The sequence below is a fragment of the Balaenoptera borealis genome (assembly GCF_965194805.1).
Source record: "Balaenoptera borealis genome assembly, chromosome: 3".
NCBI classification, from domain to species: domain Eukaryota; kingdom Metazoa; phylum Chordata; class Mammalia; order Artiodactyla; family Balaenopteridae; genus Balaenoptera; species Balaenoptera borealis.
The window spans coordinates 135,106,288-135,133,192 of NC_138866.1; the positions used below are offsets into that span (position 1 = coordinate 135,106,288).

A 26,905-nucleotide genomic window follows, 5' to 3' on the forward strand; every position below is an offset into this window, starting at 1 on the left:
TATATATTCTGATATCTTCTGTTGGGTGGGAGGAGAGTTAAACAGCCTGTCTTCTTAATCTGTTATTTTATTTGTGAGTATATATTGTTCTTCTTTGTCCCCTATGTCTGTATCTATTTTGCCTGATATTAAAATTGATACTTTAGCTCTCTTGGTAACAATTTTCCTATAATACCTTTTTCCATCTCTTAATTTTCAATCTTCATATTTTTTTGTTTTAATTACTGATGTATTTGAGTTTTTAAATTTCCTTTTGTCCTACCAGTTTTATGTTTCTTGCTTTCTCCTTTCTTGCCTTCCTTTAGTTTAGTCAAATATTTTTGTCATCCCTTTCCCTGTCTATTAACTGGTAAGTTATACATTATTTTTTTTTTCCTTCTAGTGATTACCATAGAATTTGTCGCTTGTATCCCTGACTTATTACACTCTAATGCAATTAGTCAATTAACCACTTTCTGGACAATGTAAGGGACTTTGAGTATGTTAATTCTCTCTTCCCTTCTGCTTGATGCTATATTGTTCTGTACTTAAATCACCATATGTTTCATACCACAGACAAGAAGAAAGAGGAAGAAGATATTTGTAATACATATAATTGACAAAGGGCTCATATCTAGCATCTGTAAAGAACTCCTATATATCAATAAAACAAAGACAAACAACTGAATAGAAAAGTGGACAAGAGACTTTTTTTTTTTTGGCCGGGCCATGTGGCTAGCAGGATCTTAGTTCCCCAGCTATGGATTGAATCATGGCAGTGAAAGTGCCAAGTCCTAACCACTGGACTGCCAGGGAACTCCCTGGCAAGAGACTTTTCACAAAAAAGGATACCCACATAACTAAAAAGCATATTAAATGACACTCCTCTCATCAGTCACCAGGGAAATGAAAATTAAAGTCATAGGATACTACTACATTTCCACTAATATTGCTAAAAGTTTTTAAAAGCCTAATAACATCAAGTTGGCAAGTATATAGTGCTCTCATATGTTTTCTCATATGTGGTTGTTTAGAATATATTTGGAATAACTACTTTAGAAAACTGTTTGGCATTATTACTAAGTTTAAATGTTTGAATACCCTATGACCCAGCAGTATCACTCCCAAATATACACCCAACAGAAATGCATACATATGTTCACCAAAATACACAGCCAAGAATGTCCAAAGCTATGTGTTATTTGTAATAGCCAAGGATTGGAAACAATCCAAATGTTCATCAGCAGTAGAGTAGATAAAATTGTGATCTGTTCATACAAAGAAAATGATGAAACGACTCCTATGCTTAACATGATGGATGACTTCCACAAACATAATGTTTGTGAAAGAAGCCAGACTAAAAAGAATTCATACTGTATGATTCCGTTTATGTAACAGAGGAAGAGAATAGTGACTGGGAGGGCCTACCAGTCCAGAATTTCTTCCTGCCCAGAAGTAGGTATTCTTGTTATATTGTAAAACAGAAAATATAAAGATATGAGGTCCAAGATATGATATTTGTTGCATATGTTGAGACCTGACTAATGTTATTAGTACTTAATGTTGAGCACTTGCTACAAAATTGAGTAAATTATCCTCTGCCAAAATCCACCACCTCCTGAGTGCTTTCCAAATTAGCAGTACCAAACCTTGTCAGCAGATGGCGGGCCTTGTACGCATATGTGCTGAATACCCAACAAGAATTTAAGTTAATGTTTCAAGCTGTCCTACAGTTACTTTTGTGTTTAAGGGAGTTGTTTTAAACTTCACTGCTTCTTTTTGACCTGATTCTTCACTGTAACATATTCACTGGAACATGCATGTTTAAACTGCATGGTTTTCATGCAATCACTTTGTTTTCTCAGTGAAGTGTGAATATTTTGTCCAAACCGATCTGCTTTAGGAAGTAACAAGGCTTTGGTTTTGTACATTTCTACAATTATGCTCACAACCACAAGGACTTTTTCTTTTGCCCGGTCTTGGAAGTGGAAGACCAGGATAATTTCTTAGGCAGTTCTCACGGGATTTGTGTTTCTCTTAAAAGGGTATCTTTCAGTGCATCCTCTTCCTCCTCCTGCATCGCCTTTTATGGTGCCCATCAGGCTAGGCCAGTTCTTTTCTCCTTGGGCTGACAGATAAGGGCTGCAGGGTGACTCACGCTCCGTGCCTTCCATCCCTAACTGTGGCCTGAAGCTTCATTCCTTCTACCTGCCCTTCTCTGTTCCAGCACTGCTTCATTCAGTAATTATTTATTAACTTTGGAGAGTGAATCCAAATCTTGTGTTCCTATGTGTGCAGTTGTTTTTTCGAATGGGGCCAAGGTAGTCACTAGTGAAAGCAAGCAAATTTTTTCCAGTGTTAAGGATTATTTTCTATCCTGGTTACTGGTAGATAGATTCCCCAGAGACAGATAGTGTCTTTATAAAGGCAGGAGTACATCATTGCGCACACACACACACACACACACACACACACACACACACACACACACATACACACATACCTTTTAAAATAATCTTTCTATGTGGCATGATGGTTATGGCCTATTGAGACTGCTGCTCTGGAACATGTGACCTGTCCCCAGCTTTCTCTGTGACTGCTTGATTTGTCATCTTTGGAGTCCTCCACAGCTTACCCAGAGAGCACTTTGCCTGGCCTTGCTTGCTGTGCTGAACTAGCTCTCAGGTGTGCCTGTGATAAGTAAACGCTCCTCAGAACATCAACAGGACACCTTCCAGGTATCTCTAAGGTATGTGACATGATATATTTGACAACATGGCCTTAGAGTCAGGTCGCCCTGGGTTGGTGTCAGCATCCATTCAACCTTCCCAACTGAAGGACCCTGGGCAAGTCCTTCCTTCTCCTCTCCTGTTGAGGTGGGAAAGATCAGCCCCCAGAGGGTTGCTGTGGTGATGAAATGAACCCTACATTAAAACATCTGGGTATGTGGTAGGCCTAAGAAAGTAGCTATTATTATTGCTACTGTCTAATTGAGCATTTTCCTTTCTGCCATTTCATCCTGGAAATGATTTGATTTTAAAGCATGTAGCACCGACATCACAGAATAAGATACTGTACTTCAAGACTGCCCCTGTCTTGCTATATTCTTTCCTATACTTTTTTTTCCTACGACTTGAGAAGGCTGTTTTGTTTCGTTTTTTTTTTTTTTGTCTTTGCTCTTACGAACCACCTAAGCTAAAAATCAGATATGTATATATCTGTATGTAGATATGTGTATATACATATACACATGTATATGTTTTAAGCTCGAGTTTGTTTCTTTGTCCTGCTTTCTCTAGATTCATTATAGTCACAAGATTTGGAAAATGATTCTAACACAAGTTTTCCAGAGAGGAATGAACATGGGAGAGGTTTCTCCCTTAGCCAGTACTTCCTGGGAGGGGGTAGAAGATAGTGGAGAAAATAGTGGCAAGGGGGACAGTGTCTATATCTACCTGCCATCACCTCATTACGATAGTGGAATTCTACTTAGTTCCACATATTTCCCAGAATACATTCCCAAGGCTTTTATTGTGAATTTTTGATACTTCGGTAAATAGCCTTTGCTTTTACCATCATCCTCCCTTAATTGGTCCAGTCAATAACCTCCAAATATAGCTTTTGCTTTCTCTACTCAGCTTTAAATTTTTAGTTCATGCCATCACCTAGAGATGTGTTTCTTTTTTTTTTTGGCTGCGTTGGGTTTTCGTTGCTGCTTTTGGGCTTTCTCTAGTTGCAGCGAGCAGGGGCTACTCTTTGTTGCGGTGCACGGGCCTCTCACTGTGGTGGCTTCTCTTGTTGAGGAGCACAGGCTCTAAGCACGTGGGCTTCAGTAGTTGTGGCACATGGGCTTAGTTGCTCCACGGCGGCATGTGGGATCTTCCTGGACCAGGGCTCGAACCCATGTCCCCTGCATTGGCAGGCAGATTCTTAACCACTGCCCCACCAGGGAAGTCCCAATGTTTCTTTAAAGAGTCACTTTCTCTGCACTTATCTTTTGGGCATAAAGGCTCTGACAAATGCTCATGTGCTCAAAACCCTCCTTCTCCCTTTCCTACTTCCAGGAAACACCCCACTGCTCTCCAGAGGAGATATTTCTCCTGTCAGCTCCTCCCATTCAATGCTATGTGCCTAGAATGTTTTATGCTTATTTAACAAAGAAGGAAATAATTTGATTTTTCCTGGCACTCTTCGTCATCCTGTATTCCCACGATTGAAGAGACGCTCTTACTTTATACAAAATCTGGTTTTTTAAATCATTTTTTTAAATGTGGGGAAGCAGAAAAACACATGGCACAGATTACTTTCATATACTTTACCTACTTTCTATTATTTGAATCCTCTAAAGCTTTACTATTTTTATTTTTGTTGAAGTATAGCTGATTTACGATATTATATTAGTTTCAGGTGTACTGAAACTAATTTCATAGTGATTCAATATTTTTATAGATTGTACTTCATTTTAAGTTATCACAAAATAATGGCTAAATTTCCCTGTGCTGTACAATATATCCTTGTTGCTTATCTACTTTATACTTAGTAGTTTGTACCTCTTAATCCCCTACTCCTATCTTGCCTCTCCCCCCATCCCTCTCCCCACTGGTAACCACTAGTTTGTTCTTTATGTCTGTGAGTCTGTTTCTGTTTTGTTATATTCATTCGATTCTTTTACTTTTAGATTCCACTTATAAGTGATAGCATAGAGAGTATTTGTCTTTTGTCTTGCTCTGTCTGACTTATTTCACTAAGCATAATAATCTCTAGGTCCATTCATGTTGTTGCAAATGGCAGAATTTCATTCTTTTTATGGCCAAGTACTATTCCATTGTATGTGTGCACGCGCGCGTATATATTGGGTTGGCTGAAAAGTTCGTTCGTGTTTTTTCGTAAGCTGTTATAGAAAAACCCAAACTTTTTGGCCAACCCAATATATATGTATCACATCTTCTTTATCCATTCATCTGTTGATGGGCACTTAGGTTGCTTCTATATCTTGGCTATTGTAAATAATGCTGCTATGAACATTGGGGCGCATGTATCTTTTCAGATTAGTGTTTTCACTTTCTTCGAATAGCTTTACTATTTTAGAGCACTGCATTTTGGTCTTTCCCTTTTCTAATACTCTATCTGTATAATATACATTTCCCTTAAACAACTGCACTTAATAATAATGATTTCAAACAACCACACTAGCTAGCAATTCTTGATCACCTTCTGGTCTGGCTCTTGCTAAGTCCTTTGCAGACCTCACCTCACCATTTAATCTGCAGTCCTCCCTGTGATGTGGGTACCCTTCATGTTCCCATTTTCAAATGAGGAAAACCAAAGCTGAGAGAAGTGAGGTCATATCCCAGGGTCACAAAGCTGGGAAGTAGCAGAGCAGAGCCAGGTCTGCATCCAACTCTGGTGTCCACACTCCTCACCACAGCACAGATCCCATTCGCTAGCACAGAATGGAAACATGACAATGCCCTCTACAGAGCACAGCTTTTACCTATGTGTGCCAGATGGTAAAGAGAGACCCAGATGTAAACCTTTTCTCCTTTTGACTCTAGAAAATCCTAATTTTCCTCTTCCAAGATTGATTTTCCATCAGATTTCCATCATCAGCAATGGTCCCACAAGGCTTCTGCTGTTCACTGGTACTCAATATTCTTGCCAAATTCCTGAGCTTTTAAAAGGAAACCCTCTATTGCCTTAGTAATACCAGAGGAGATTGCAGTTGTTTGCTGCAGGTTAAAACAAGTCTCCATCCCTGTGGGATCTTCTGAAACTCATCTGAAATGAGATAGTGTCTTGTCATGTGCTCTGTAGAATTACTGCAGATGTATTTTCATTCAATGAAATATGCTGTGGTTTAAGTTGTGGACCTGCCAAATTAACATACTGCCACATTGTGTTGTTCAGAATTCTCTGTCTTTTCATCTGTCCAGTGTGTTTCCTAAAGCTACCCAAACACATTATGGGCCCACCAGATAATAAATCCTCAAAGCATCCCTGGCAGGTAGATAGGAAAGGAAAGGAGAAAATGTTGCCCTCCCACACATTACTTATGAGCAAATAGAGACAGACAAGATTGCCTGAAATTGACTGATGGCTTTAAATGAGTTGGAAATGGAGGTAAGACTATAATTTAGTTATTTCCTGATGTAGGACTCCCCCAGTTCCTTTTTTATTAAACATATTGTGAAGCTAAAGTAATTTTATTTTCTATTTTGTCTTTTCTTTTATGTGAACAGTGTACCCTCAATGAGCTCCAGAAGGCTCATTGTAGATTGCATTAGCTTGATAGCCTTCATTTCCGGCTGGTAGTGCCAGGACCCTGGAATAGCATGCAATGGCAACTTCAAAGGGTGAGAGTAGAAAGTGCCACATTCTCTGCACACGCTAAACAACAGAACGTTGTATTTGTTCATCTTTTTAACCAAATATCTCAGGCATATAAAACTAAAGATATTGTTACGCGAATACTCAAGTTCACACTACCAAGCTTCAAAATAGAACATTTCAGATAAGTGGAAGCCTGTTATGCGTTCTTCTCAAACTCTTTTCTTCTCCCCATGTTACAGGCAATTGTGATGTTGAATTTAGTGTTTTTCATTCCTCTGAATCTATACGTGTATAGCCATAAAAAATATACAGTATTATTTTTCATTTTTTTACTTCATATGTATGTTTCCTTCTGTAGCTTGCTTTTTTCCCCCCATTACTTTTCTATTTTTGAGATGTATCCATGTCAATTTATACACATAGAGCTAGTCTCTTCATTTTAAACCTCCATATTATGTTTAATCCGTCTAACTTTCCTCTAATTTAATTATACATTCTGAGGGTGAACACATAAATTGCTTCCAATTTTTCACTATTTCCGTGATTGTTTTTGTACATGTCTCTATGGGCATATGTGCAAGATTATCTCTGAGGTATATGCCCAGGAGTGGAATTGCTTAATTGACAAGTATCCACATCATTAGCTTTACTGGGTTTGCTTTCCACCAGTTTATACTCTCACCAGCAGTAATTCCCATTACTCCATGTCCTCTTCAATACTTGATATTGTCAGACTTTTTATCTTTGCCAATCATATAGTTTCTTTAATTGCATTTCCCTGATAGTGAGGTTTGACATCTTTTCATACATCTGCTGGACATTTGGAATTTCTGTTCTGTGAAATGTCCGTTCATTTCTTTTACTCATTTTTTAACTGGGCTATTTGCATTTTTCTTATTAACTTGTAGACATTCTTCATATTTCTGATGACAAGTTATTTGCTGGTTACATATATTGTGTATGTATTCCCAATGTGTAATTTGTCTTCTCACTTTCTTTATGATGAATTTTGATGCACAGGAGTTTTTATTTTTAATGTGACCAAATTTACCTGCTTCTTTCATTCTGATTTGTACTTTTGTATCTTATTTAAGAAGTCCTTCCCTACCCCAAAGTCATGGAGTTACTTTTCCTTATGTTTTCCCTCAAACGTATCAAAGTTTTGCTTTTTACATTTAGGCCTCTAAAAATCACTTGGAACTTTTGTGTACATAGTGTGAGGGATCTAATTTTTTCCCTTTGGATAACTTAAGTGAGGAGGTAAATAGTTTTACCGACAGGTGAAAGAAGGACTCAGAGTCTGAAGAATTCTATAGGGTTTGAAATGTGAGACCAATGATAGGCTGACAAAAATCTTTTAAACTTAGAGAGTTCAGAAATGGCAACAGGTCACCTTCACGTGTGACTGCATCCCTTCAGGGCTGGGTATCCTGCTAACAGCTTGTTGGATGTCATTGGATTCATGCGGTCTGTGCCCTCATGTAGACATTCTTGTAGCAAGGGCAAAACTATGGTCAATGAAAGCCATGTGTTTGTTCCTGCTGAAATTGCCTCCTTCCAGGTCTCCTTCTCAGTAGATACTCATATTATATTTCCAGGCAGTGAAGTAACGGAAAGTTACCACTTGGACTTGACCACAATGTGATTTAAAAAAGAAAAATTGGTACTTCCATATCTAACTAGCTGCCCTGGGTGAGTTCACGCAGTGTTCATCTATTAGGGTGCTGATGAAAGGAAAATCTCTGAGCCTGGAGTCAGCCAGTAGGGGTTCTGCACTAGTTTATTATGGCTGCCATAACAAAGTACTACCAGCTAGGTGATTTAAACAACAGAAAGTTATTCTGAGATGAACGTATGGGTGGCGATGGTTCCTTCTGGGGACTATGAGGTGTTCCACACCTCTCTGCTAACTTCCAGATGTGTACTGGCAACCTTTGGTGTTCCTTGTCTTACAGACACATCACACCAAGCTCTGCCTTTGTGTTCACATGGCATTCTCCCTGTGCCTCTGTCCAAATATCTCCTTTTTATAAGGATACCAGTCATACTGTCCAGTATGACATTTTCTTAATATAACTAATTATGTCTTCAATGGTGCTATTTCCAAATAAAGTCACATTTTGAGGTACTGAGGGTGAGGACTTCATATGAATTTGGGATGGGGGGACACAATTCAAACCCTAATAGGTTCTTACAAAGTTTCTTTTATTCCGCCTTTTATAAAATTTCAATAATTTCTCCAGCCCTTAATTAGAGCAACAGTCTAATATTTTTGCAACTAAATCAATGTGAAAATATGCTCCTTTCTTGAAGGTTTTTTTCCCTAAAATTTATTCCAAAATCTATGAAAATTAAAGTATGAACTATAGCCTCAAAGTCTCTAAGTCAGTGGATCTGCAGGTTGTTCCTTCTGTCTTTCCTCCTCACCTCACGCTCCCTCCTTCCATAGACAGCAGGCACCCACTGTGTGTCAGACACTGCAGGGTGCTGGGGATGTCAAGATGAATGCGGCAGCCTTGGACTCTGCTTTCTCAGAGTCCTGCACTAAAGGGATTGGTGCCAAGTCCCCAGGCACTTAAAATGCAATGCGAGAGATGTATTCTGAGAGAGGAGGTTCACAGTTCTGTGGGGGCACAGTCAGGTGTTCACAGAGTCGCCCAACCCAGCCTGGGATGTCAGGGAACAGAGCCAGCACTAGGATGAGGGAGCCAGGTGCCCAGACCACACCACTTAAGGAGGCGCTCACACTTGGATGCCAACCCTGCACTTGCCCGACGCTGAGAGTGAGCACCTCCTTAAATGGTGTGTCCTAGGTGTCTCACTGGTCTCACTCTAGTCCTGGCCCTGGCAGGGAAGGCTACGTAAAGGAGGAGACAGCTAAGCTAAAACTGGAAAAGGGATGATAGAAAGATGAATGGCAGTTTGCCAGATAGAGATGGAAGAAAGAACATTCCAGATAGAAGGACCAGCAAAGACCCAGAGAGAAGGTAGGCATGACACAACTGGGCAGCTGAAAGAGAACTGGCATCAGGGGAGCCAAATGGGAAGGTTTAGATGACTCCCATGAGTCATCTGAACTCATCAAGTCGAGGGAAACTAGAGTCCCAGCAGAGCCACTGCCACCTCTGCGCCACGTTTGTACACAACTGGGTGAGTGAACGGAGCCTTCGTGAGAATTAAAAAAAAAAGTCTCCTTTTCTCCAGGTGGACACAGGCATGTATCCAAGCACACAGCTCAGTCAGCAGAGCCTGGGCTGGATTGAAACTCCCACTTGCCCCCTTGGGCAGGTGTCCATCAGGATTTAGGCAGAGGAAGGCGCAGGAGTCTGTGGGTGCAGAGTCGGGCCCTGAAGACAAGAGTTTGAGGCCCTTAGTGTTGGACCAGAACTCCAAAACCAACCCCAGATGGCCTGGTGTGCTTCACTCAGCTCTGAGCTGGAGGATTGGCCTTTCTGTTCCAACCCCATGTTGTCACATCATGAATTTTGCTACTCTGGGAGTTGGGAGCTATATTGAATTTATTTTTCTTTTGTAACTCACCGATCCTCAGGCTAATTTCCTTAACCCCAGCTTAGTGGCTTGAATTGATCAGCCGAAGGGAAAAGACTGGATTTATCACCTATTTCTAGATTCTTCTGCATCTGGGATCATGATATGAAATATATTAACGTATTTAAACTTACAGTATAATTGATTTACCAGAATATTCCATTAAAAATATTTTTGTATGGCTTTTCTCTCTATGAATTTACTGTTTCTCATTAAGATTATACTTTTCATAGACCTAGGCATTCCCCTGGAGACCTCCAGGACTTAAAGCTCCTCAGGAGGCATGCCAACAGCTTTGGAAGGTTAGAAAGAGACCAGTAGCTCAGTGTCCAAGCCTGATTTATGGCCTCCCCTTGGGAATGCCCACTCTGTTGAGTGTCAGGTGCAGCAAGACCCACAGCATTATCTGTTCTCCTAACCTCCCCCATTAAAACATGGGTAGGATCATCCAGTGACGCAACCAAGTTAGAGCCAAAGCCGACATCTCTTTCTGACCTGCTTTAAATGAGTAAGTTAGGAATAGTGTCTGGCTCGCAGATGATATTAAGGTTAAAATAATTTGATTTTTGTTTAATAATTATTAATACAGTTATTTCTTTAAACAAAAATGACTAAGTTTATGGCTGAGTCTCATCTATATTTTGTTTTGCTTCCAAATGTTCACAAACTTTTCAAAAATAACAGATTTATTTAGATATAATTCACATGCCATACAATTCACCCAATTAAAGTATACAATTTGATGGGTTTTAGTATGCAACATCACCACAAACAATTTTACATTTTCATTCCATTAGCAGTCTGTCCCCATTCTCAAGTTCCCCAACCCCTGGCAACTACTAGTCTACTTTCTGTCTGTATGGATTTGCCTGTTAGGGACATTTCATGTAAATGGAACCATAGAGTGTGTGGTCTTTTGTGACTGGCCTCTTTCACTTAGCATAATTTTTTCAAGGTTCATCCATGTTGTAACGTGTATCAATACTTCCTTCCTTTCTGTGACTGAATAACATTTTATTGAGTGGATATACCACATTTTATTCATTCATTCTTCAGTTGGTGGACATTTGGGTTGTTTTTACTTTTTGGCTCTTATGAATAGTGCAGTTATGAACATTTGTGTACAAGTTTTTATGTCGACATATGTTTTTGTTTCTTTTGGGTATATACCTAGCAGTGGAATTGCCAGGTCGTCTAGTAATTCTGTGTTTAAACTTTTGAGGAACTGACACTGTTTTCCAAAGTAACTGTACGATTTTACATACCCACCAGCAGTGTGTGAGGATTCCAATTTCTCCACATCTTAGTCAACACTTTTATTATCTTTTTTAAAATCATTATTATTATAGCCACTGTCCTAATGGGTGTGAAGTGGTATCTCATTGTAGTTTTGATTTGCATTTTCTTGATGACCAATGATGAACATCTCTTTATGTGCTTATTGCATCTTCTTCAAAGAAATGACTCTTTAGGTGCTTTGCTCATTTTTTAGTTGGGCTATTTATCTTTTTTATTATTGTTGTAGGAGTTCTTTTTATATTCTGAATGTAAGTCTCTCATCAGAAATATGATTTGTAAAAATATTCCACAAACCATTTTTTTTCACAACCATTTTTTATGTCCTGAATATTTTTTAAAATATGTATTTATTCATTTATTTATTTGGCTGCATTGGGTCTTTGTTGTGGCACACGGGCTTTTCATTGAGGCATGTGGGAATTTTCATTGCGGTGCTCATTGCAGCACACAGGCTCTTTGTTGCGGCACGTGGGCTTCTCTCTAGTTGTGGCATGCAGGTTTTCTCTTCTCTAGTTGTGGTGCGTGGGCTCCAGAGCATGTAGGCTCTGTAGTTTGTGGCACACGGGCTCTCTAGTTGAGGCACGTGAGCTCAGTAGTTGTGGCACACAGGCTTTGTTGCCCCGCGGCATGTGGGATCTTAGTTTCCCTACCAGCCAGGGATTTAACCCACGTCCCTTGCATCGGAAGGTGGATTCTTTACCACTGGACCACCAGAGAAGTCCCTGTCCTAAATATTTTTGAAGATGAGTGGTCAGTCAAACTTTATATGGCACCATTCAGCCACTAAAAGTGATATTATAGCATTTATTGCCACATTTTAATGTATGATTAAGTGGAAGAAGCAGGTTCTAAAACATTATGATCCTTTTTAAAAGATGCATAGAAAATCATCTGGAAGTGTGTGTGTGTGTGTGTGTGTATATATATATATATATATATATATATATCAAGGTGTATAGCAGTCATCTTTGGATGTTGTAATTATATATTTTAATTTGCCATATCTTTTCTTACTTTTAATGATGAATATGTATTGTTCTGATAGTAAATTATTCTCAATTTTTTAAAAAGCCCAATTGTATAAGAAAATGCCTACCTCACTTGCACATGAGTTTGACTGATTCTACCTATTATTTGGACTTTCCAAAATCTCATGCGGGTGGGAACAAGATGAGACCACAAATGAGCCCATTTCAACATAACCTGAAACTATGCCTCTCAGTTCCAGAGAGACCACAGGCTGGGAGGGGAAGGAGTAAAAGGTATGAATATGTATAGGGATTTAATATCAATCTGTATGGCTTGCTTCAGTTTGCAAAGCACTTTCAGACATCTTACTTGATTCTCACAGCAACCCTATTGGACACCAGCGTTCAGATGAGGAAACCAAGGTTCAGAAACATTTTTTTCTTTCCCAGGGTTGTGTGGCCTAGTAAGTAAGGATGCTCAAACTACAGTCTGGGTTTTCTACTCCTGTTGCAGTACTTGTAACTGATTGCCTTGCCTCTCATACTGTATTCTTCTCTATAAAATTTTCTCTGAGAGCCGGATATTTGAAGGATCACTTTTTAATACCTGAAAAGATGCTGTGGTGTTAACTTGGAGTGCTGTGCTGTGCTTCTGGCTAAGATGACTTCACAAACCCCCAAATACTTTTCTTTAGTGTTCTATCTCAGGAAAGGAAGAATTTTTGGTACATGAATTAACTTATGCCTTGTTGTTGTTTACTTTTCTATTTTCTTCTCATTTATCAGCTTGATTGCTAAGCTTCAAATATTGCTTTCTTTTAAAATTGTTGCCCAAATGAAATCATCTTGGCATTTGTATTGGCTTTATTTCTCTTCTATGACTTTTACAAGCAGCCTTGGAAACAAAGGACCTCTTCTTTACTTCCTTGGCACACTCTTCATCATTTATGAACATGAGAAAGAAAGATGAATTTTTTCCTTTGCTCAGATAACTATGGCATTGTCTGAGTTATTTAGGCTAAATTAGGTAGAAAAAAATTTGAAGTCATTTTAAAAGTATGTGACTTTCTCTAGACTCTAGACAAGAGGTTGGTTTACAGACTTTTTCTGTAAAGACCCAGAGAGTAAATATTTTAGGCGTTGTAGGCCATGCAGTGTCTGTTGCAACTCTTCAACTCTGCCATTGTAGTGCAAAAGCCACAGAAAATAAGTAAACAAGTGGGCCTGACTGTGTCAATAAAACTTTATTTACAAAAGCAGTCAGTGAGTAGATCTGGCCCACAGGCCACGGTTTGCTGACTCCTGTTTTCAATTGTTTAATTTTTGTCTACCAGGAATCTAATTCTTTGGCTAAGTGATTTGCTACCAACCATATGTTTCAAAGCCTCTTTCTATCACCATAGATGCTAGTGGGGTTTCTCTTAAAAAATAAAATGTGATAACGTACAAAGCTACTTATTACCTACTATATTCTAAGCTCATTAAGAGTTAGAAGGCGAGTCCAGTATTACTAGGTCGTCTATTTATCTCTTCCTTTCCAAGGTTAGAGCTGCTGCAAGTTGCAACCTGGACCCTTCTTGGTCCAGGAACATATCCCTGACCTCCTCTTGTGTTTTAAACCTCTTTACAATTATAGAAGGTATCCCAGTTCATAAGCTATTCAGTGAGCATTTTATTTCATTATGGCCATCTGAACCACAGATCTGAAAAGTAACTCTACTTCTATCAGTCAATTCCTTTGAAATTTATTGGAGAGCAAAATAGTTGTGAAAAGTATCCAATGACTATGTTGACCTTAAAAAAAAAAAAAAAAAAAAAAAAATATATAGAGGGGCTTCCCTGGTGGCGCAGTGGTTGAGAGTCTGCCTGCCAATGCAGGGGACACGGGTTCGAGCCCTGGTCTGGGAAGATCCCACATGCCGCGGAGCAACAAAGCCCGTGAGCCACACCTATTGAGCCTGCGCGTCTGGAGCCTGTGCTCCGCAACAAGAGAGGCCGCGATAGTGAGAGGCCCGCGCACCGCGATGAAGGGTGGCCCCCGCTCGCCGCAACTAGAGAAAGCCCTCGCACAGAAACGAAGACCCAACACAGCCAAAAAAATAATAATAATAATAAAATTAATTTAAAAAAAAAAAAATAGGCTGCCAGTTATTTCTCCAGGAAAAAAAAAATTAGGTTCATTCAGGATCGGCAGAAAATTTCCATTTGGGGTCTGAAACCATGGTGAGCCAGGTGCAAGTCCCTACATGGCAAGGGAAGGAGAATGCTTTTATAGAAGGGAAAAGGATTTGGGAGAGCCATAGTACACAAAGAGTCCATGGCTTTTGTTGACTAAAAGTTCTTGCCAGGAAAGAAGAGGAGTCTTTCTTCTTCCTGTTGGGCTCTGCTGTCCTCCCTCCCTGTCCTGGGCTCCTGACTCTATTTAACTGAAGTTTCTGTTTATTAATTTTTTTACAATTGTTTGTAATTTTTTACAATTTTTACAATTGAAAACAAAACCTATTTTTGTGGTCTCTTAGTTACTTTCTCACATTATGTCTCAGTTTTTGGGTAATTTGGGAATCGTAAGGCCTTTTTGTATTAAAGATTCTGGGGTGGAGGGAAACATAAGAAGGATTGATTTCTTTTATTATGAATTTTGTACATAAAAACTTTCCATGCAAGAAAAGTTTCTAATAGTCTTCACAAGTATTTTTGAGAAGATTGTTTTTAAATGCCTGTTTCTAAACAATATATATAGATACATTTTTTAATATGAGAGAGTCTTACACCAAGAAACTACAAGAATATTTTCCCACTGCCACCTTTAAATTAATTTTAAAAATTAACATTTTTTCTGATGTAAAAGTAATATATTTTTATAGAAGAAAATTTGGGAAATTTATAAAGCATAAATAAGAAAAGTAAAATCACTCACAATCAACTCCTTAGAGATAGCTATTGCTAACATTTTAGTGACATTTGGGTATCTCTTTATGCATATGTGTACATATAGATTAGATACAAAATTGATCTAATAAGATTATATAAAGTACTTTTGTAATCTGTCTTTTTACCAAAGAATATATAGTGGGTATACTTCTATGTTGATAAATACAGATCGACATTAACTTTAATGGATACATGGTGTAGATGTACTTACTATAACCCACTTGGATGATCACCTATTGGGGTAATTTAAGTGCTTTATACTTTTATGCTATTACAAAGAATGGTTCAGTAAACATTCTTGTATATAGTATCTTTTTATACTGCCAGAGTATTTCTTCAAGATAAACTATTAAAAGTGCAATTAGCAGAAATACGTGTGTACATACATATGTATAATTTTGATATAGAAAAGTTTGTGCCCAAATTATATTCTTCCCAACAGTTAATGAGAGTGCTTCACACCCTCACCAAACTGGGAAATTTCTATAATTTCTCAACAGATCAGTTATCAGCATCATGGCATCCTTTCTGATTACTATTGTTGTTTTAATATTTTATATTTTTTAAACCAACACCTACACAGCACTTACTATGTGTCAGAAGCTATTCTAGGTGTGTTTTTTTTTTAATATTAACTAATTTAATCTTTATAATAACCCAATGAAGTGGGCACTGTTATTATTCTTAACTTACAGATGAGAAAACTGTCAAGTGACTTGAAGGTCCTGTATCTACTAAGTGGTGGAACCAGGATTTGAACCTTCCTGATTATCCTTTGACCTTCCTTATTATCCCTTGAACCTTCCTGATTATCCCAAAGTCTATCCTCTTGACTACTATGCCCTGCTGCTCCTTGGAGGAAAGAAAGGCTTAACTGCCTAGGAAATGAACCTGGGCAACAGGGGTCAGAGAGCCAAATCCATCTATTATTTTCAGTATCTTCTATTTTAATTACTTTAAAGATAATCCTTTTGAATTTTTTAGGGTATATCAAGGTCAGAAGAAATCAAAAGAAGCTCTTCCCCACTACCAAGAGGCTTTAGAATGTATTGAGATCAGTAAAGGTGAAAAAAGTCTTGAGTGCGTACCAACATTGAGGGAATTGGCAGGTGTAGAACAAGCCCTGGGATTTCACGATGCATCCATCAACCACCTTTTACAGGTAAGCTGCAACGTACTGGCCACCAAAGCTGTTCCAATCCACTGCTTTTCACAGATACAGGTGGAATAGCAGCTCTGAGAATGCCTGGCTTTGTTAAGTGCTCTAGATAAGTAGAACACTTGGTCTGGAGTAGAAGTTCAACAAACATCTTCGTAAGTGGGCAAGTGTGGGATACTGGTCCTCTGTTACCTGTGCATCTTCCACAAACAGTCTGAGACTGCCTGAAGGTGGCTTTTCTCATATTAGGTGCATAATTTAAGTCTTGTTTCCCAGACAAAGTTTCTTTATTATTTAATGTTTATCTATTTAGAGCTTATGTTATCAAACCTATTAGGGTTCTTATCTACCACATTCTACAATCTTTACCTGAAGTCACTTTGAGTTGTCATCTGGTAGCTGCTGTTCTACTTTGTCATTAAAAGATTCCTCTGTGAGTGTGTCAGTTAGGGTTCTTCAGAGAAATAAAACCAATTGGATGTATACATAGAGAGAGAGAGAGAGAGATTTACTGATATTTTAAGGAATTGGCTCACACAACTGTGGGGGCTGACAAGTCCAAAATCCGTAGGGTAGGTGGGCCAGCTGAAAATGCAAGCAGGGTCTCTGTGTTACAGTCTTTAAGCAGAATTCCTTCTTCACTGAAACCTCAGCCTTTTGCTCTGTAGACCTTCAATTGATTGGATGAGGCCTACTCATCCAATTATTACCTATTACTGAAGGTAATCTCCTTTATTCAAAATCTACTGATTATAAATGTTAATCATAGCTACAAAGTACATTCATAGCAACATTTAGACTAGTATTTGACCTAACAACTGGGCACCATAGCCTAGCCAAGCTGACACACAAAACTAACCATCGCAGTCAGTTTGATGTTTTTGTGTGGTATCATCTGCTAAAAACACATTTTAAATTGTTTTCTGAGAATTTTTCCCTGTTAAAGTTGTAAAATATAGACTAACTCATTTCTTATTTCAAATGAGATATAATGATATGGTACTGAGGGTTCTTTATTGCTATTTATTTTAAAATTTGTATGACCATTTATACTCCCACACACAGTTTATTAGAGTGTGCCATTCTCTCACTTTCTCTGGATTATCTCCCTTAAATATTATACCACCCCGTGACATATTATTATTATCAGTTTATAGATAAGGAAGTCAAAAATTAGAAAGGTTGAGTGATATGTCCAGGAGTACACAGCCAATAAATGGCATAGCCCAGGTATAGCCAATAATGGCATAGCAAAAAAATGCAGTATTTTTTTTTGAAAGATAATTCTGGCTGACATGTAGAGAGTAGACTAGGGAGGGTGTGCCAAGAGTGGAGGTAGAGTGAAGCACTGAAGGCTGAAGATGGTGGTGGCTTAAACTAGGATGATGTTAGTAAGGATGAAGAGAAGTAGATGGGTGTGACAAAGATTTAGGAGGCAGAATTTATGAGATATGGAGCTTGAGTGGATGCAGGACAAAGGGGGGAAGGGGAAGAGTCGAAGATGACCCCCGGGTTTCTGGTGTGAACACCTGAGTGGATGTTTGTGCCATTTACAGTGGGGGAGCAGGTGTGACTGGGTGATGGAGAGATGGTGAACTCAGGTTTTGATGGTGAGTCTGAGATGCCCATAAGGCATCCAAGCAGAAATGACAGCTAGACAGTTATATAATCAGAACTAGAGTTCAGAAAATAGGTCAGCAAGTCCTCCACTTATACACAGTAATTGCCTTGGGAGAGGGTGAGATCACCCAGGCAGGGTTTATGGAGGAACTTTGGTATTCATTGGTCAAGTAAAGAAGGATAAATCGGTAAAGGAAAAAGAAGAATTTGCCAGAAAAAAACAAGAAGAAAAGTAAAAAAGAAAGAGATATCCTCATTGTCACCCCTTTTGATACCTTTTGCTGTTATGGCGGGTATGGAGCTGTCAGGAGGAAAAGTGAGTTCATATTTGTAAAGTGTTGAGCACAGTGCCTGCTAGTGCAATATATGAATTTTTGAAAAGTTCTCCCTTTCCTTTTCTTGCTTTTCTTTTTCTTTCATTGATGACCTAGTTGAGGGAAACATTGAGGCACTGATGAGAATGGAATCCAGATTGTACTGTGAGTGAGATATGAGGAAGCAAAGGTAATAAATGCAGGTGCCTGCCTCAAAACATACTAAGAGGTAGGGAGGACTGGCCCAGGCAGGGGGCAGAGTACATGGAAAGGTCTGAAGGTAAGACAAAGTTTGACACATTTGGGGAACTGCAAGAAGTTCCCGATGCCTGGACAATGGGAATGGGAAGGCAGTGGGTGGGTATCATTCAGATGGGGTGTGGAAAGTCATGGTAAGGAATTTGAGCTTCATCCTAAGGGCAGTTAAGGGTTTTCAAGCAGGGAGATTGACATCACCAGATTATCAGTCTAGAAGGGTTGATCTGCAGTATGGAGAAGGGACTGGATGGCAGAGAGATAACCAGGGAGGCCACTCAGTAGGTGGCTGCAACAGACCAGGTAGGCATGATGACAGCCCGGACTCAGGCAGTGTCGTGAGAACGGAGAGACACGGACAGATAGAGAGTAGAAATGACAGGCCTGGGAGCTGTGCAGATGTGGGAGAGTGAAGGAGATGGAGGAGTCCAGCTTTAGACCAGTTTTCTACGTGTGGCTGGTTGGGACATTTACTGAGTGAAGGAACACTGTGGATTTGCAATTTTTTGTTAGTATCAATAATTCTGAATATTCTTATTTTAAAAAATGTTTTTCCTTTTCTTGAATTATATGCTGATATACATTTCCAAAAGTTAAACTGCTGGGAGGTAAGATATGAACATTTTTATACCTCTTGATTTTTGTTGACATTCTGCCAAAAGGTTGTTTTGAGTTACCTGGCCACCAGAAGTTGGCTTTTCTTTACTCTTAATTGAGCCAGTTTCACACCAAACTTGCGAACTTTTTTATATTATTTTATTCCCATTTTACAAATTTTATAAATTTGAGATTAATCTCAAATTTATTTTAATTTAGAATTTTTTTCTTAGTCCATATTCCCTCATTGTTTCCTGACTAAATCCAGACCTGTCCTCGTCTCAGCACTATCTTTGCTGTACCAGTTCCTAAAGTTCAAAGAAAGAAATCAAGATAAGCTCAGAGTATTCCAGCAAGGGCCATTACCCCCTACAAAATTCACTGAAATGAAAGATGGCTTCTAAGACCCAATAGTATGCATTGCAAAGATTTGAGTTTGGTTTAGAGAAGCATTTCCCAAACTGTGTTCCATAGGATACTGGCATCTCATGAGAATTCTTAGGTCTTCCCAGAAAAGGTGTTTGTGGCCAAATAAATTTGGGAAATATTAAATTAAAATTAAGCAGATGTCTTTAACACATTTTACGGTGCATTAAAAATGCCAGTGTAAATTGTTAATCAAGGGGGGAGGGCTTAATAAGTCTATGAGACACTAGTGTTCCCAGGCCACAGTTTAGGAAACACTGGCCTAGAGAAAAAAATTCAAATGTCTGAGGGCAGGGAACAGCAAAAGGATTCAAATATAAGTGCAGGCTCACTCCTAGGAACCCTTAGCACTATGTGAACGGGAAATGGATTAAATAATGCCTCTTGTTTATGGGGCCCAGAGTCATTATTTTAAAGTATTTTGCCACATGTTTTCCCTGCCTATCTATATAGACATACAGACAAACATAACACACACGTATGCTCAGAGCAATAATTATTTATATTTTGTAATCATTTAAAAGTATGTTGAATATGTCATATCCTTTTATCCCTGAATACTTCAGTGTATGTTTAATGAGAACAAGGATATTCTCTTATGTAACCACAATACAGTTATCAATTCAGAAATGTCAACATTGGTATGGGCCGTATTGTTTTGTCAGTTGTCCCAGTACTGTCCTTCATGGCAATTTTTTCCCATTCCAATAAAAAATACAGTTCAGGATCAAGTATTGCACTTAGTTGTCAATGACTCTGGTCTTCTGTAATCTAAACAGTTTCTCAGCCTGTCATTGTCTCTTATGACATTGAAATTTTTGAAGAATACAGGCCAGTTGTTTCATAGACTGTGCCTCAGTTTGGGTTTATCTGACGCTTCCTCGTGACTAGATTCTGACAATGCATTCCCAGCCAGAATGCTATGAAAGGATGTTGTATTTTCTTGGGGTATTGCATCTGGAGGCACATGATATCCATCTGTCCTTCATTGGTGACATTAATTTTTTATCTCCCAGTGACAGTGATGTGCGTGCTTCTTCACCGTATATTAACTATTTTTCTCTTTGCAGACAATAAGCATTCTGTAAAGAGACATTTTTAAGACCATGTAAATATCTTACTCCTCATTGAAATGTCCCTCTAGATTTAGCATCCATTGATGAGTCTTTCTCAAGCCAGTCTTTATCGTGATGGTTGCAAATCAATGATTTTTCCATTCTGCCATTCCATTTGCATTTATCAGTTGATATTCTACTGTGGAAATATCCCTCCCTCTTCCCACCAAGTTTTTTATTTGTTGTGTGTATGTTTGCTTTTTTCACTTAACAATACATCCTGAAAATCACTTCATACAATTCATTTAAATCTTCTTTATTTATTTGTACAGATGGATAATACTCCATTTTATGTACATTCTACAGTTTTTTCAAATAGTTTATGTTTTGGCATTTAGGTTAGGTTCCAATATTTTGCAAATAGAAATAATGTTGTAATGAATAACCTTACATATATGTATTTTTGTATTGTTGGAGTTGTATCTTCAGAGTAAATTCCTAGAAATGGGACAGCTAGGTCGAAGAGAGCATACGTTGGTAGTTTTGTAGGATATTAACAGTTGCCTTTCATTGGGCTTTTATACCATTTGTATTCCCATCAGCAGAGTGTAAGAGTGCCTATTTCCCCACAGCCCCTTCCAAAAGAGTGTATTGTCAAGCTTTTGAATTAGTTCCCATCTGACAGGTGAGAAGTGACATCTCAGTATAGTTTTAATCCGCATTTCTCTTATTTAAAATGGAATTGAATATCTTTTCATATGTTTAAGGGACTTCAGTGTATTTTTTATGAACCTCCTTTTTTGTGAATTATTCATATTATTTGTCCACTATTTAATAGAATTTTTATCTAGTTTGCTTTAACAGTTAAAATTTCTTTATATATTACACATATTTCCCTACTGTCTGTAATATATGTTGTAAATATTTTCACCCAATTTGTCATTTTTGTTTTAATTTTGTGCATTTCATTGAGATAATCTACATACCATAAAACTTACCCTTTTAAAGTGTACAATTTAGTGGTTTTATTGTACTCACAAAATTGTACAACCATTACTGCTATCTAATTCCAGAAATTTTTCACCACCTTAAAAGAAACCTTGTACCCATTAGGAGTCATTCCCATTCCCTCCTCCTCCCACCCCTTGGCAACCACCAATCTATCCTCTGTCTCTATGGATTTGTCTATTATGGACATTTCATATAAATAGGATCATACAATATATGGCCTTTTGTCTTTGACTTCTTTTATTTAGAGTAATGTTTTCAAGGTTCATTCGTGTTTAGCATGTATCAGTACTTCATTTCCTTTTTATGACTGAATAGTATTCCATTATATAGATATACTACATTTGTTTATATTCATCAGTTGATTGACATTTGGGTTGTTTCCACCTTAAGGTTATTATGAATAATGTTGCTATTAACATTCATATATAAGTTTTTATGTGGATGTGTATTTTCAAATCTCTTGTGTATAAACCTAGGAGTAGAATTGTTGGGTCATATAGTAACTCAATATTTAGCTTTTTGAGGAACTTCCAGGGTGTTTTCCAAAGTGGCCTCAGCATTTTACATTTCCATCAGTAATGCATGACAGTTTCACTTTCTCCACATCCTCACCAACACTTGTTATTATCTCTCTGTTTTATTTCAGCCATCCTAGAGAGTGTAATGATATCTCATTGTAGTTTTGATTTGCATTTCTCTAATAATTAATGATGTTCAGCATCTTTTTATATGTTTAATGGCCATTTGTTTTTCTTCTTTGGAGGAATGCCTATTCAAATCCTTTGTCCATTTTTAATACAGTTATTTGTCTTTTTATTGTTGACTTAAGAGTTCTTTATATATTCTGGATACTAGATACTAGACCCTTATGATATATGATTTGTAAAAATTTTCTCCCATTATGTGGTTGTCTTCTCACTGTTTGATGGTGTCCTTTGAAGCACAAAAGTTTTTAATTTTGATGAAGTTCAGTTTAGCTATTTTGTTGTTGCTTGTGCGTTTGGCATCACATCTAAGAGACCACTGCCTAATTCAAGTTCATGAAGGCTTATATCTATGTTTCCTTCTGAGAATTTTATAGTTTTAGCTCTTACACTGAGGTCTTTGATTCATTTTGAGTTAAGTTTTTATGTGATGTGAGGCAGGGGTCTAACTTTATTCTTTCATATGTAGATATTCACCTGTCCCAGCACCATTTGTTAAAAGGACTATCCTTTCATCATTGAATTATATTGGCGCCCAAGTCCAAATCAATTGACTCTAAATGTAAGGATTTATTTCTTGTCTCAATTCTATTCCATTGAGCTATATGTCTATCCTTATGCATATATCACAGTCTCAATTGTTGTTGTTTTGTAGTAACTTTATGGATATTATGAATAATGCTACTATGAAGATTCATGTACAAATTTTGTAGTAAGTTTTGAAATCCATAAGTGTGACATCTCCAACATTGTTGTTCTTTTTCAAGATTGTTTTGGCTATTCTGGGTCCCTTGCATTTCTGTATGAATTTTAGGATAAACTTTTTCCTTCCAATTTCTGGAAAGAAAGAAAGGAACAGCTGGGATTTTGGTAAGGATTATGTTGAATCTGTACTGCAATTGTGACATCTTAACAGTATTAAGCCTTTCAATCCATAACCATGGGATAATCTCTTATTTATTTAGGTCTTCCTTAATTTCTTTCGACCATGTTTTATAGTACAAGTTTTGCACTTCTTTTGGTAGATTTATTCCCAAGTATTTTGGAGTTTTTTTATGTTATTACAAATGGAAGTGTTTTCTTAATTTCCTTTTCTTATTGTTCATTGCCTGCGCATAGAAATACAAATGATTTTTGTATGTTAACTTTGTATCCTGCAACCTTTGTAAACTTGTTTATTAGCTCCAGCTTGTGTGTGTATGTGTATTTATAATGTTTTTTGCCATGCAAAAGTTTTCTTAGTGCTTTCAAGTTTTCAATCTTTTATTACATTTAGATTTTGATTCTGAGAAATATTTCTCTGTATGCAGGTTATGGAGGAATTCACTCATTTGTATTAATGCTTCGTAAAGTTTGATAGGTGACTTTTATTGTTTATTCTTGAGGTTAATAAAGATTAGAGAGTGTTTAAATAAATACTTGCCTATGATTATTAAAGAGATAGCTTTGTGAAGTCAAGATAGCATTGGATTTGAAATCAGAAAACTTGGGTTGGAGTCCAGACTCTTCTGTTTACCATTTGTTTGATAATATAAGTCATTTAGTCTCTCAAAAAATAAAAATAAAAACCTACAAAAGACCCTATCCACTTCACAGAACAGCTCAAAGATTCAAAATGGAAAGTGCTTTGTGAACAATTTGGCATGTTGCCAGTATAAGCTACTTTTATTTATTAACAGTAGTTGTTAAACATTTATCAAGGCTCCCCTTTTCTTTAGCAACTTTACCTAAAATACAGAAAGGTACAGCTCTCCAAGGGAGCCCATGCCTAAAAGCCATTTATTAATTACACACAAAGGCAAGGGGTTTTGTTATTTCCCCTCTTGTTTTTTCACTCTTCATTCCTTTGGAGTGAGAGAAACACCCAGGGAGAAAAGATCTTTTATTCTCTGTAGAATGTAGAAAAGTTCCAAAGTATTTTAGGAACTAACCCATTAAAATGGAGAAAAATAAAGCCAGCCCCACAGAGCCATCACAGAGGGAAGGCAGCAGTCCCAAGGACTGATGAAAGAGCTGTCATCGGCCCTGTGGGTCCTCTGCAGCAGGGTTCTGTGAGAAAACCGCACAAACGTGGTTGTTTCTGAAACTCTTCGTGGCAGATTTTGGCACTAGAACCTTATTTTCCTATCCAAAAGAAAAATCACAGGATTTCATTTGTGTGAGCAATAGCATGTTTGTGGGCGTGTGCCTTCAAGGAGTATACGTTAACACCGCGCTAGCTTGGATTGCTGTTTCACGTCTCTGACACTTGAATCGCATATCTCTCTTTTCAGTTTTCAGGGCAGCTCTGCCATTCAGTAGTTCCCAAATTTAGAGAAGTTTGATTTGCAAAGTATGATGAAATAATTTATCAGTTACTCTACCTAAGACTTTAAGATCAGAAAATCTGGGTTCAGGTTCCTGCTCTGGGTGAGTTATTGGCCTTGGTCAGGCCTAGGTGGTGGCTGATAGGTGCTCACATGTGGCTCCTGACAGGTGCAGACTATTCAGTAAATGGCAGCACTTCTTATTGGCTCTTGTTAATTGCTGTGTATTTGCTATAAAGTGTAATTCATTTATTATAAATAATCAGATGAGTGCTGTTTTTAATTTTCAAAATCTCTGACAACACTAGCCTATTTTGTTTAAAATTAGAAAAGATGCAGAATGCAGTTATGATTTTATACAATATAAACCTTTTCTAAGAATGACACAAATCACGGTGCCATACTGCTTCTTTTGAAAAGACAACTGTTTTTTATCATAATGATAATGCTTTTTATTTAAAAAAAAAATCAAGACATACAGAAAAATATAGAGAAATGGGCTACAAGTCATCTCAGCCCTCCTCCCCCATCCCAGAAGTACCCAGTGTTGTGACACTTGTTGAGCATTTTTCCTCTGCAGATGTGCAGATAGCTATAGATCGAGAGACAGAGGGACGAGGAGAAAAAAGAGAAAGATTGATAAACTTGACAGCATAAAAATGAAAAAGTTCTCTATGACAACATATCACAAAGTTAAGAAATAAATGTCAAGGAGGGGAAAGTATAGAAAGAGTTCTTATAAAATCTAGATGAAAAAGACAACTCAATAGAAATACGGACAAAAAACAGAAACAGACATTTTACTGAAGAGGGAATACAATGGCCAATAACCATCCAAAAATAATCCCTAGCCTCATTTGTTATTAAAGAAATGCAGTTTAACCAAGGAGATGCCAAAAAAGTTTGGTACCACTCCATGGTGGCAAGGGTGTGGGGAAGCAGACATCCTCATGCACTGCTGGTAGGACTGGGAATCAGCACCATTTTGGGGGAAAGCAATTGACATTCCCTCTCCAGTTTTATAACACACTGACCCTTTGACCCAGCAATTTCACTTCTAGAAACTTACCTAACAGATAGATGTGCACAAGTGTGCAAAGAAACAGGGTTATTAGCAATAGCAAAAAATTAGAAACACCCTTAAAATCCATTAGTAGGGGACTGGTTATAAAGCTATGATCTATCCACGTGATGGGATACTGTAGAGCCACTAAAGAGAATGAGATGGATGTCTGTGTTCTGAAGAAAGGTGTCCAAAATATATTCTTAATTTAAAAAAGCCAGATGTAGACCAGAATATTCTGTCAGTCAATGACCAATTAAACACTACATTGTGCTGGGCACAGTGTTAGGCCTGGGACTATGATGGAAGACTCGGATGTCAGAGGCCCTGCCCTCAAGAAGCAGCCTAGTGAGTGAGATAGACCTTAGTGAAGAATCACACAGATGAATGTAAAACTACCAGTGTGAAGTGCACCACAGGGAGAGGTACCGGGTGCTGCGAGAGCTCCCAGCGGGGCAGCCTGACCTGATGTGGGATCTGATAATGAGACACCCCAAAGGTTGAGGAGAGGGGAACCACTGTGGTGAGAGCCCAGAGCGGGCGGCAGGAGATGAAGCTGAGCTGAGAGGGGGGCAGGGCCAGGCTCTGATCTCGTGTGTGTGTGTGTGTGTGTGCGTGTGTGTGTGTGTGTGTGTGTGTGTATAAGCACATCAGTATTTCTGAGAGGATATGCAGGAAACTGTTGATAGTGGGTAGCTATAAGAAATCAGACTGGAAATGGGGAGAAGAGGGGGTGAGGCTTATAGACACAAAGGACAGGGCATTAAAATTTTTAATTGCTTATTCTTTTCTACTACTTAGGATTTTTAAAAAGTTATATGCAGGTACTACTCTTATAATTTAAAAATCTAATTAAGTTTTAAGAAAACACACAGAACCAAAAGACAAAAATATAAGGCCCCAACATGTCTATTTTGGTGCTAACTCTTACAGCGAGTAGGGCCTTTTCCCCCCAGCCCTTTGGAGGAGCTAAAATTGACAACTGGAAAGCTGCCACAGAGACTTTCTCTGACTATTAAAAGAAACTGGCTCAGTCTGGGGCCCTCAGAAATCAGTTTTTGAATGCCCTCTGCACCCAGTTACTTCCCTTGCATCTACTTCCCCCGGGGATTCCCAGCTCCATCTTTTTTTTAGCCAGTGCCCTCCAGCCGCCTCAGTCCCCTGCGGTGTGTGTGGCCATGGAAGACCTCCCTACTGGGCAGAGATGGGAGAGGAAAGGAAGTGGCAACCTTGGGCTGCAACATGACTCTGTCTTGCACGAGGATGACAGTCAAAGCTGAAGGGTAGAATGGCCAGCTCTGGCAGAGCTGAGAGAGAAAGCTATGCAGTCTCACAGCTG

At 38.3% G+C, this 26,905-nt stretch overlaps 1 protein-coding gene across 3 annotated transcripts in view; it reads left to right on the top strand.

The window, feature by feature from the left end:
- TTC23 (tetratricopeptide repeat domain 23) overlaps window positions 1-26,905 on the top strand; it is a 113,587-nt gene that overhangs the window by 48,385 nt on the left and 38,297 nt on the right. For all 3 annotated transcript variants that reach the window (XM_082387090.1, XM_082387092.1, XM_082387091.1), the window contains exon 6: window positions 16,041-16,218. In XM_082387090.1, the coding sequence (XP_082243216.1) occupies window positions 16,041-16,218 (178 nt within the window). The remainder of the gene's footprint in view (window positions 1-16,040; window positions 16,219-26,905) is intronic.